This window comes from Muntiacus reevesi, chromosome 5 (assembly GCF_963930625.1).
Source record: "Muntiacus reevesi chromosome 5, mMunRee1.1, whole genome shotgun sequence".
Taxonomy (NCBI): Eukaryota; Metazoa; Chordata; class Mammalia; order Artiodactyla; family Cervidae; genus Muntiacus; species Muntiacus reevesi.
In genome coordinates this window covers 80,176,587-80,189,244 of record NC_089253.1, presented here as the reverse complement: position 1 = coordinate 80,189,244, position 12,658 = coordinate 80,176,587, and the positions used below count along the sequence as shown (strand labels likewise).

Below are 12,658 nucleotides of genomic sequence, written 5' to 3'. Positions count from 1 at the left end.
CCATAAAAAAATTAAACTGGCAATCAGTAAGACAAATATGTCTGGAAAAATTCCAAATAGAGATCAAATCAGAGAAGGCAATGGCAAACCACTCCAGTACTCTTGCCTGGAAAACCCCATGGACGGAGGAGTCTGGTAGGCTGCAGTTCATGGGGTCGCTAAGAGTCAGACACGACTGAGCGACTTCACGTTCACTTTTCACTTTCATGCATTGGGGAAGGAGAAATGGCAACCCACTCCAGTGTTCTTGCCTGGAGAATCCCAGGGACGGGGGAGCCTGGTGGGCTGCTGTCTATGGGGTCGCACAGAGTCGGACACGACTGAAGTGATTTAGCAGCAGCAGCAGAGATCAAATAATATAGTTCCAAACAACACATGGGTCAAATAAGACATTTCAAGAAAATTTTAAATATATTTTTAAGTAAACAAAAACAAATACAACTCATCAAAGTTTGTGGAATGCAGTAAAAAAGGTCTATATAGGAAAACTTACAGCGCTGAATCACACATTCAAAAAGAAAGCTCTATAAGCAATCATCTATATAGTTTAGGAAGCCAGAAATAGAAGAGTAAATAAAATTTGAAATAATAAGGAAATAAATAAAAATGAGGGTAGAAATTCATAAATTTTAAAATTAAAAACTGATGGAGAAAATCACCAAGATCACAAGCTGGTTTTTTGAAAAGATCAAGAAAATTGATGAACCTCTGCCACATTAAACAGAAATTGTGTTCTATCAGGCCTTCTGGCATTTATAATAGTGTTTTGTGTACACAAATCCTATTTGGTGCAAAAATTTTAATTTTTACATGAAGATTATACTATTGCTCATTGTGCCAAAAATGACTTCTCACATTTAATGTTTATATGTTGCACTCTATTGAGCTCAAAATTACTACTGTCTGTTCACTTCTTGTGACATTTGACTGTTACACCTCTGTTTACCACTCTTATTTTATCCATTTTTCTGTGTAATTTTGTTTTAGGTGAGATTCTTATACAGAACATCCAGTTACATTTTGTTTTTAACCCACTTGAGGGTTTTAAAGCTCAAACCATTTGCATTTCATATCATAGCTAACATGGTTTTGACAGCTGTCTGTGTTCTTTTATATCCTCAGTGCAATGCCTCACAATCAACAGAAGAGAGTAATTTTAAAGTTAAACTGTCAGAACATTTGGTAGATATTTGTGGCTCACTTTTCTCTGATCTGAAGTCTTAGAATGGACTATCATTTGAGTAGGATAAGGAGAACATCAATGTGAAGCTACCTAGATGCATCTGTTTAGCCTCTTTCTTTTCTCTGTTGAGTGTTCATGTTATACTTGTCTAACCTTGCTTTACTTCAGAAAACAACAACAATCACTAACAGTGGCATAACTGCCATCAATCACCAAATTTTTCATGCTGAATTTTTCAATCAGAAAATAGTAAGTCATGATTCAGTCATGAAAAGTGCCAGTGTAACTTTAATACTATTCACCAAACAAAGAAAAAGGTACCCGATGGGAGCATGGATCTCCATAAAGCAATGGAGAATGCTACTAGTAGTAAATAAAAAGCATTTTTAGCACATTAAAATATAATTGTCTAAAGCTAAACCGAAGTGTGATATATTCTGATGGTATATAACATGTGAAAGTAGAATATATGAAAATGAAGAATGGAAGGGGAAACAGGAATATGCTATTCAAAGTGATATGGCTATAATATTAATTGAAGGCACAGTGTGGTAAGTGAAACATATATACAGAAAACTCTGAAACAACCTCAAGACAAAAAAACAAAGGAGAATAGCTAATGAGACAATAGCTAAGATAAAATCAAAACAAAGATATTCAAAAGAAGGTAGATAAAAAAGGAATAAAGTTGCAAGATGGCAGATTTAAACCCAAATATGTTAATAATTGAATTAAATAAAAATGGGCTGCACATTCCATTAGAAGTCATATATTATCTAATAAATAAGGGAAAAGTCAAAGTATGGTGCAGTGATTAAGCCTGCGTGTTCCTCTTTCTCTTCCTACCATGGATATAGACCCCATGATGTTGTCAAGCTGTGCTAAAAAGTCTGGCTAGTGCCAGCTGTCTCCATAATCCACCCTTTGCCTCACCCAAACCTGCTAAGACTTGGAGAAGCCAAAAGGTGGAGTAGAAAAAATTACTGGATGACAAGCAGTAAAAATTACAAGAGCTAAATGAGCTATTCAAGCCTGTAGTTGCTGCTCAAAAACTAAGAAAAGGTACAGATCGTCAATCTGTGGTACATGGACGGGTAGAACACTAAAGTATAAGTTCGCTCATGACTTGACTGCAGTGAGAAAATGTGACGCAAGCAGTGAAGATCTTGAAAAGTACACTATAGATAATTGGATGAGAAAAAACCAGAAGCAGTGAGTAAGAAGCACAATAAGGCAGAAAAGAAAAACTCCAAAGTTGAGAGTGTGCAAATACTTTCTTGAACTACTAGAAACAACAAACATGGCTGGCTTTGGGTATACCATGGAGCGGGAGATATCTGCATGCATCATGACACACTTCCTCCTGGATTTATACTGTGTTGTTTATCTTTTTTTAAAGAAAGAAGAGAATGAACAGAAAATGTCATTAAAAGATCTAACAGAGTGTTCGGCCCTAGGTCCAAATACTGCCAAAATAACTCCAGAATCTTTCTTTATATGGAAGGAAAAGACAAGACAAGATGGATAAACTTGAGCAAGAAATGGAAAGAAGGACTTCAAAACAGGGTAGGCACTAGTTTTCAGTGATTGTAAAATGTATGAATTTCGTCCTGAGCTGACTGATGATAACAAGGAGGAAGCAGATAATACCTGTTACACCCAGGGAATAGGCAGAGATGAGGGAGATGATTCAGTGAGGGATGTAGATGAGACAGGTATTACTGTAGCCACTCTTCAAAGATTGTAGCACATATACTTCAGAAAGAGATAAAAACAAGGTAAGCAAAACTTCCCTGGTGCCTCAGACAGTGAAGAATCTGCCTGTAATGCAGGAGACTCAAGGTTCAACCCTGGATGGGGAAGATGCCCTGGAGAAGGGAATGGTTACCCACTCCAGTATTCTTGCTTAGAGAATTCCATGGACAGAGGAGCCTGGCAGACTACAGTCCATGGGGTCACATAGGGTTGGATATGACTGAGCAACTAACACTTTCACTTTTTCATCAGCTGCCTACTTTATTTAGATTTCACCAGTTTTTCCACTTAGGGCCCTTTTCTATTCCAAGATCCAATCTAGGACTCCATACTACATTTAGTCATGCCACCTTAGTCTCTTCAGTTTGTGAAAGTTCCACAATCAATTCTTTGCCTTTCATGAAGCTGATACCTTTAAATCTATCTGACCAATTATTTTGAGGTATATATCTCTCCATGTAGGTTTCTTCAGGTTTTTTCATGATCATACTGAGGTTATTCATTTTGAAGAATACTACAGAAGAAAAAAAAAAAGAAGAAAAGAATACTACAAAAGTGATATAGCCTTCTCATGCTATCATAGTATGGGTTACAATGATTTTGCAACGTCTGCCGAGAGTTTTTTTAAAACTCTAAAATTACTCTTTTAATCTTTGTAAATATATATTTTGAGAGAGATATGTGGACATGTAAATATTCTGTTTCTTGACTTTTACCCACTATATTTAGCATTCATTGGTGAACTGCATACAGCAATTTTTATTCTGAGGTTCTTAATGATAATTTTCTATTTCCCTGATTCCTTCTACATTTATTAATTGGAATTTACCTATAAAGAAGATGGGGCTTCCCTGGTGGCTCAAGTGACAAAGAATCTGTCTGCATTATGGGAGACCTGGGTTCAGTCCCTGGGTCAGGAAGATCCTCTGGAAAAGGGAATGGCAACCCACTCTGGTATTCTTGCCTGGAGAATCCCATGGATAGAGGAGCTTGGCAGGATATAGTCCATGAGGTCTTAAAGAGTCAGACATGACTTCTTCTTTAATGAAGACATGTCTCTTCTCACTATTTTATTTATTTGTTCAATCAAGAATTTCGCAGTATAGACTAACGGACACGGATCTCATTCTTTGGGTCACATACAATATTTGTTTTGCTACTGAAATTGTTCCAGCTTTCACCACAAGGTTGGTTCCTGTGTTCTATTAACATGAACCTTTCCATCTACCTTCCTTTTTTTCTTTTTTTAACTTTCTGGTACCACAAAATTTCTTGGGCTCTTCTTTTACCTTCCCCATCCCAGCTGTGAGATCAACTACTTCTCCAAATAACTTTGATTCTTTTTACTGGAGAATGATATTTAGTAATGAATATTTCAGTGTTAGATGTGATTAATATCATATTTAATGATAAACAATGTTTTCTCTCCTTAGAAACAAAACTAGGATGTTAACTCTCATCATTTCTATTCCACATTGTAGAAAGGTCCTAGCCAATATAATAAAGGAAAAGAAATAAAATACATACAGATTGAAAATGAAGTAAAGCTTTTTATTTATATAAAAATGGTCATCTATTTAGATAACCCTACATCATGTACAAAAAAACGACCAAAACTAATATTGTAGGATACAAGATCCACAAACAAAAATCAATCCTATTTCTACTGGTAGCAAAACAATATGAAAATAAAATTTTAAAGTAGCATTCACATCAGAAGACATGAAATACTTATGGATAAATGTAACAAAATATGAATAAGAACTAAACATTGAAAATTATGAAACATTACTGAGAGCAATTAAAGAAGGCCTAAATAAATGAAGAGGTCAGCATTTTCAAATGCCAATCCTCCCCAGATTCTTCTAAAAATTGGATACAGTCTCACAGGGAACTCCCAGCAGACTTTTGTGTATAAAGTTGACAAACTGAGTATAAAACATATAGAAATTTACCTAGATAAATTCATACAAAACACCCTACCAGAGAATCTGAAAGACTGAAGACACTTCAATGATCATAATTTCCTGTGGGTGTAGAACAACTTGTCCATTTCCACACAAGAGAAAAGCAGCCATCTCATCTAGGATGAGTACCCCCACCTTCCAGTATGGAGTTATTAGGAGTGGTCCATGATGATACTTTTTAACTTTCCCTAGGAAGAGGTTTCACTTTCCCCTAGAGGTGTTCATGCTCAGGTGCTCAGTCCTGTCTGACTCTTTGTGACCCCCTGGACTGTAGCCTGCTCAGCCCCCCTGGTCATGGGATTTTCCAGGCAGGAATACTGGCATGGAGTGCTATTTCTTCCCCTAGGGGATCTTCCCAACCCAAAGCTCAAACCCGCATCTCCTGCATCTTCTGCACTAGCAGGCGGATTCTTTACCACTGAGTCACTGGGGAAGCCCTTCCGCTAAACATACCAGTATCTTCACACATACCTTCATCTGGAGAGTTTACCATGATACGTATCAATAGGAAAATGGCCAATAATCATGTCATAAATCTATAAAAACAGCAATTCTCCCAAAGCACATTAGTAAAACTGAAAAGTACCTGACCTTAGAGATGAAGAATAAGTTAAGTATTTTAAAGATATAAGACCCCTCAAAAATGTTTGAAAACACAAGTAAATTCATGAAAATAGCTACTGTATTAGCATTCCTATAATTAATTCCTTGTTTGTTGTAACACAATACAAACCAAATAAACCCAATCATATTTCCACCACCTTTGAGAAAGAGTGTCAAAATTTAAGCATGCTGCTATGACATTGTTCTTCTTCAGGTGTATGAAGATGGCTAAAAACATCAGTGCCATATGACATCCAGGATACCACCCATACCACCCACACCTCCGAGTAAACCTGTAGCAAGTGTCAACTAGTAGAAACTTTGTGATTTTTGTGGTTGTGCTTCTTTATGCAGGATACTTAACATTTTTGCTCAAATTCAGCAGCAACTATTTTTATCTAAACTCTAACAACTTCAATTCATTTCTTCACATACATCATCTAAAGCTCTGTTTTGGCAGCTCCTTGTCCTGCCCTTCTTGCTGGCTTCTCCAGTTTCACTCACCACAAGGGAGCTGCCTGGGTCTCTTAACAGTACCTTCACTCTGGGCATGTGAGCCTATGGGGCAGAGACAGGATAAGCCTTGTTTCTTCACTGTGTGCTGGCTGGGTTCTCAGTGCCTTCCTTAGGTGATGCCAAACTACAATCTTAGTAGCGTATCTGACTCTCTGAATAGGACTGAAGAAAATCCATATTTTGCCCCTTCTTTATAAAGTTAGCAGTGCCATACCAGTGCCCCACATTTTGTCTCTTAAGGAAATTTTTCTTTCTGTTTTGTTGGTGGTGGTGGTGGTGGTGGAGTCCTCTTTGGACAGAGTATATACCAAAGGAACATTTATATAACCTTGTGTGCCAAAGGAAACCTTTGATCATATTATTTCTAGGTTCTTTTGCCATGCACTGACATGATAAACAGCAAGTGGCGTTTTAGGGGCTATATATAGATGCCACTCATAAAGAATTTCATCAGTATTATAAAGTAGATATATAACTGTCTGCCTGAAGTTAATAAACACTGAGAATACTTAAGAATGATCACAAACTTCTCACAAGGTTTGAGAAGGATCCAATACTTACCTCAGTGCTTTATACATGGTAGGAACTCAAGAAATGTAAGTTTAATAGAAGTTTGAGTAGAGGTACCATAACATGGTGCCTCTATTTTAAACACCTAGTTACAAGAAATGCTTAAAATCACCACATTCCCTATTACTGTAACATAATACAAAAATGGTACACTTGTCTTACTTCCTCATAACTCTATGATATCATTTTATCTTTGCTTTAGGGATTAACAGAGTATTTAGCACAAATTAAGACACTGCATACATGTTGCTAATTAATACATTTCAGAGAAAAACATGAAAACCTAGAATAAACTGAAATGGAAGGACTGAGTACATAAACTGACTACATAAGAATTACAAGCAAGTGCTGAATAACATAAAAATTTCATAGTAAACTTTTCATATGAGCATTTGAAAATCGAAATATCAAAATCATTGACTGTACTAACAATATCTGAAGTAGTAAAAACAAAATTAAAAAAATTTAAAAGATAAAACAGACAATAATTTCCTATTCCTAAACTTAAGTAAACACTGCAGTATTAGAAACAAGTAGAGATTAGAATAAAAATAAAATTATATGATTTGTAGTGTCCATCTTGTAAGTCTTAAAGTTCTATTTCAAGTAAAAGAGAAGCCCCAAAGAAGACAAATAAGTGCATTATTTTGTTATATATTAAAACTAGACTGCTTTAAATTCCTTTTAAAAATAAGGAACTGTATAAATAAACATGAAGAGTTCACTTTAAAATGAAAGGTTATAGAGACAAAGTTTCAAAATTGTGATTGTTTTGCTAGTTTTCCTGAAGAATAACATGACATTGGTGCCTTTATTTTTTCTGAATTAATTAAATGATGAGAAGTAGACTAACAAATTACTGTGATAACAAAGAGAAAAACTGATCACATTGAATAAAATTTCAAAATGCATTTCAGATGCAAAAAGTATCAATAATGTTTTGTGTTAAGAAGTTCAATATTCACTTAAAACAGTAAAAATACAATGTCATGAAGATAACCTACCTTTTTATCATACACATCTTGCCAGTTTACTCCAGAAAAGAAACTGTGTCTCATAATTTCTTTTGCATCATCTGGTCCTCCACCAAGGCTGTGAGAACAGAAATAAAATTAAATGATTATAGAACATTTGCATAAGCTGAATGCATAACTACAAAGCTTTTGTGAAATGTAACTTTCTGTGTGTAAATAGTTCTTGTGATAAATAGCCATAAAAATAAAAAGCTTTTGTAGTAAGATCTAGTTTTCCTAATTCACTATTAATAAGAATTTGCCTTGGGACAGTATGGTAGTTGAAAAAAGCACAAGTTTTGGAGACAAACCAGAACTAGGCAAGCAACTCTAGAACTTATGAGATGTATGACAATGAAAAATTACTTAAGCTCAGTTTTCTCATCTGTATAGTGGGAATAATAATACCAGCATGGAAGATTACTGTTAGGGTACGTGTTATTTCTAAACGCTAAGTATTTAGAAATGACAAGTACCTAGCACAATAAATAGTAGCTATAGTCAATTCTCAAACCAAAATTATTTTAGAATGACTTTAATCAAAATGCACCCTTGTCAACATAAATTCTGAAAAGACTACATAACTGGTTAGAAAAAAAAATTTAGAAAGCATTGCTAACAGAAACCAATAAATTGCTTTCATGTTTCAAATGAAGTTTTACAGAAGTGAGAAAGTTAATATATGAAATATCACTGCAATTGGAATCTGCTATACAAGTTTCAATATAAATTAAAAATTAAAAAATACCCTCACCCCATCTTTGAAGGTACTCTTATTCAACTGTTACCTGACACAATCTGAAATTCAGGTGTTTTCTAGATTTCTCAGTTTCATATAGTACATACTAGTCACTATGAAGAAAGGATGAGAGAAACAGAAGATAACAGAGGAGGAAGTAAGATGGGAGGAAAAGAGGAAAAAAGAAAGGACAGGGAAACAAGGAGGAAAATAAAATAAAGGAAATCTATTTTTAAATCTGAATTTGATAAAGCAAATTTTATTTGATTTTACTCTTATTGTTAGGAATGATACATGCTGGTAAATGTTTAATAATCAGCTATCTTGAGAAATTATAGATTTATAATATAATATATATATGTATTATTAGATTTATCAATAGAAGATGTGCAGAAGTAAAACATACAGTATTTCCAACCTCAAAATATATAAGTATCCTCAAAAGTACAGAGAAGAGTAAAATTTAACAACATTATCAAAGAGTGATGAGTTTTGAGTATTTTCTATTCTTGATTTTAATGTTCCCAGTTTAATTATAAGTTTATATAATATAATTTAAAAAAATGTCTGTTTTCAACAACCAGCTCACAAAATTCTTGATATTTATCAACTGGCTATTCTAAGCTGGTACATGTCAACTCTCAACACACCACTGGGTAGGAAGAAAAGCAAACATGTCATAGAAAATAAGCAGTTATACAATTTTAATGAACTCTGGTTATTATTAGGTATAAGGAATACATCACTAGGAAGAATCCAGGATCCTCTGACACACTGTCAGAATGGAAACACAAAACAATCAGCGGATTTCTGAATATCTGTAGTGATGATCCTATAGTTCCCAGTATCCAAGTCTTTTATCCTAAGATTCATACAGAATAAATCACACCTCTGACTGGAACTTTTAGATTGGCTCAGATCATAATAGTTATGTTCATATTTGGAACTCTCAGACTGGCAACTCTATATTTAGTTAACACTCAGCACTGGACTTCTGGCCTCACTCTTTTTCATTCTATTTCTGGTTATGTATGCCTCTCCCCTGGTAGAATGCAAATTGTTTGAGGGGAGAGTTCAGTACTGGATTATCCAAAAAGTGTTTTAGGCCTGTGCTTAGGAAGCCAGAAAAGCACAAACACCAAAATACTTGCTTCTGAAAGAATTATTTAACATTTCAAAGTATGCATCAAAGTAGTATGTATGAGAAAAATCAGAAGTTCATTGTATTTTCTTATATCTATGTTATTATTTAGTTCAATACTATCTTCAACCTAAATATGGACAAGATGGTGAGTGAAGTAGCAGTTAAAATGGAAAACTATAATCATTTTTAGAAATAAAAGGTTTTAATTCAGCTTCAGTCATTCATTTTTATGTCACTCCTTAGTTCTATAGCAATATTTGGCTTTGGATATAGTCAGCATTTAATCTACATTTATCAAATACATATATAACTAAAGTATAGGCCATGAATACTATACAAAGACTAAGAATATAATCTTAGACTGCCATTTTAGAAGTTGGTAGAGATTCTTTAACACAAGCTTCTTCAAAGTGTGAAACTGTCAAAAATTTCAATGTCAATGACTCCCTAATACACAATTTAAGACTTCAAAATAATATCAAAATATGATTTACATTAAGATATTTTTGTCTAAGAATACTAAATTCCCATATCAGAAAGCTAATCTAAAATCCTCAGCCATTATAGATTCTTCATAACTAGAAGCAACACGGGATTTACATTTTCCTTGTGTTACTGAATGCAACATGAGGTTATGATGTTCCTACAAAATTTGCATAGGATGTTAAAAGAGATACTAACAGAATAATCATAAAGTAATGAAGAGTAAGAAATAAAAGCTAACTGAGAGTTGACTCTTTGACAGAACTAAGAGCAATTCAGTAAAGAGTATCAGAAAAACTGAAGCAGCATTTAAATAATTGAACAGGAACAATAAAGAGGTATACTATCTTTGATTATGTTTCCAAAGACTTTTCAGGGTCCTTTGTTGGCTCTTTCTCTTCTTTCTACCTCCTAAAGTTTTGACATTTCCCAAGTCTCTGTCCTAGGGTGTCTTCTTTTTATATTCTACTCTTTTCACTATTCTCATGGCTCCAGCCATGAGATATTTACAGATCCCAAATCCAAATATTCAGTTCTTGTGTTTCTGTTTTTTTAGATTAATTTTTACTGGAGTATAGTTGCTTTGCAATGTTGTGTTAGTTTCTATTGTTTAGAAAAATCAATCAGTTATATATATATCTATATCCCCTCTCTTTTTATTTCTTTCTCATTTAGGCCACACAGAGAATTGAGTAGGGTTCCCTGTGCTATTCAGTAGGTTCTCATTAGTTATCCATTTTATACATACCATTGATACATGTCAATCCCAATCTCCCAATTCATCTCACCTCCCTACCCTGCCTTGGTAACCATAAGTTTGTTCCCTACATCTGTGTCTCTATTTCTGCTTTGCAAATAAGTTCACTTTGGATAGGACAACTGGACAGCTACATGTAAAAGAAGGAAATTAGAACACTCTCTAACACCACACACAAAAATAAACTCAAAATGGATTAAAGACCTAAATGTAAGCACAGACACTATAAAACTCTTAGAGGAAAACAGAGACAGAACATTCTCTGACATAAATTGCAGCAAGATCTTTTCTGACCCACCTCCTAGAATAATAAAAATAAAACCAAAAATGAACAAATGGGATTTAATTAAACTTCAAAGCTTTTGCACAGCAAAGGAAACCATAAAAAAAAAAAAAAAAAAAAGACACCCTCAGAATGAAGAAAATATTTGCAAGTGAAACTGACAAGGGATTAATTTCCAAAATATACAAACAACTCATGCAGCTCAATAAAGCAAACAACAAACCAACCAACTCAGTGAAAAAATGAGAACAAGACCTAAACAGACATCTCTCCAAAGACATATGGATGGCCAGCAAACAGATCAAAGGATGCTCAACATCACTTATTATTAGAGAAATGAAACTCAAAAACTACAATGATGTATCACCTCATACTGATCAGAATGTCCATCATTAAAAAATCTACAAACAATAAATACTGGAGAGGATGTAGAGAAAAGGGAACTCCTCCTACACTGTTGGAAGGAGTATAAATTGGGAGGTTCCCTAAGAAGAGTATGGAGGTTCCCTAAAAAACTAAAAACAGAACTACCATATGACCCAGCAATCCCATTCCTGGGTATATACCTGGAGGAAATCAGCTATTGTGTTTCTAGTAAGCACTGGTACTATTTTCAGCTGCCTGCTTGACATCTAGGTTTTCTATAGAAACCTCAGACTCAGTACAGCAAAACTAATATCAACATCCACCCCATCAAGCCTTCTCCCTTGCCTGTACTCCCACTCTGTCAATAATAACTCCATTCTCCAGACTAGTCATCCAAGTTGGAAACCTCAGAGGCATCCCAAAGTCCTTCCACTTCTTCATCATTTCTATTTAACCATTCACAAAATCTACTCAGCACTATTTACCACTGTCTGGGGATGGATCCCATGTCTTTATGTGGACAATTCCATATGTATTCTTCATTACTCTGCCTACTTGCCCCTAGCCCTTCACTGTTCTCACCTATCCATGATAAAAGCTGCCCGAGTTATCTTTTCATAACACAAATCTGATTACACCATCCCTTAATATTAATAATTCAGTGGCTTTCATCTCCTTCTGGATAAAGATTAAATATTTCTAAGAAGCATAAGGTCCTTAGAATCGAACACATGAGCATCATCTCCCAATGTCACCCAACTCATACGCTATGCTCCAGCTGATGAACTTCTCAAATGCCATGTTCACTTGTAATTCGAGCTGTTCTTTACATGTAAAATTCTCTGCATGAAAATCACTGCAAATTCCAACTCCTTCATAAGCCAGCTCAAGTTTTCCAATCCCCTAGATAGCTAATAATTTCAATAGCATTTGTCTGTAGTTTAGCCGGGGCATCTGTAAATATGTTTTGTACCCCACATTATTCTATGAATCCCTAGAGCAGAGATAATTCATCTTATTCATCTTGCATTCCTAATATTTTAATGTAGGAGTGGAGGGGCTTGACTTATGTACCTTAAAAAGGAAATAACAGATAGTTTAAAATAGCACATCTTCTCTTTAGACAGTATCAACCTCTAGGTAGACAAAACTTTAAGATTTGTCCTACATACCAGGACACTAACATTCTAGAAATTCCCCTCACATGTATTCAATAATTACTATGTGCTATTCTCAGAGGGTGGGGTGAGGGTGGTGGGTGGGGAAATGACAATAAAAA

The 12,658-nt window shown here is 34.8% G+C and overlaps 1 protein-coding gene and 1 pseudogene across 4 annotated transcripts in view; one reads left to right on the top strand and one right to left on the bottom strand.

Annotated features, from left to right (window-relative positions):
* AKT3 (AKT serine/threonine kinase 3) overlaps positions 1-12,658 on the bottom strand; it is a 273,074-nt gene that overhangs the window by 27,426 nt on the left and 232,990 nt on the right. For all 4 annotated transcript variants that reach the window (XM_065935620.1, XM_065935621.1, XM_065935623.1 and 1 more), the window contains one exon: positions 7,599-7,686. In XM_065935620.1, the coding sequence (XP_065791692.1) occupies positions 7,599-7,686 (88 nt within the window). The remainder of the gene's footprint in view (positions 1-7,598; positions 7,687-12,658) is intronic.
* LOC136168699 (zinc finger CCCH domain-containing protein 15 pseudogene) lies at positions 1,084-5,740 on the top strand (annotated as a pseudogene).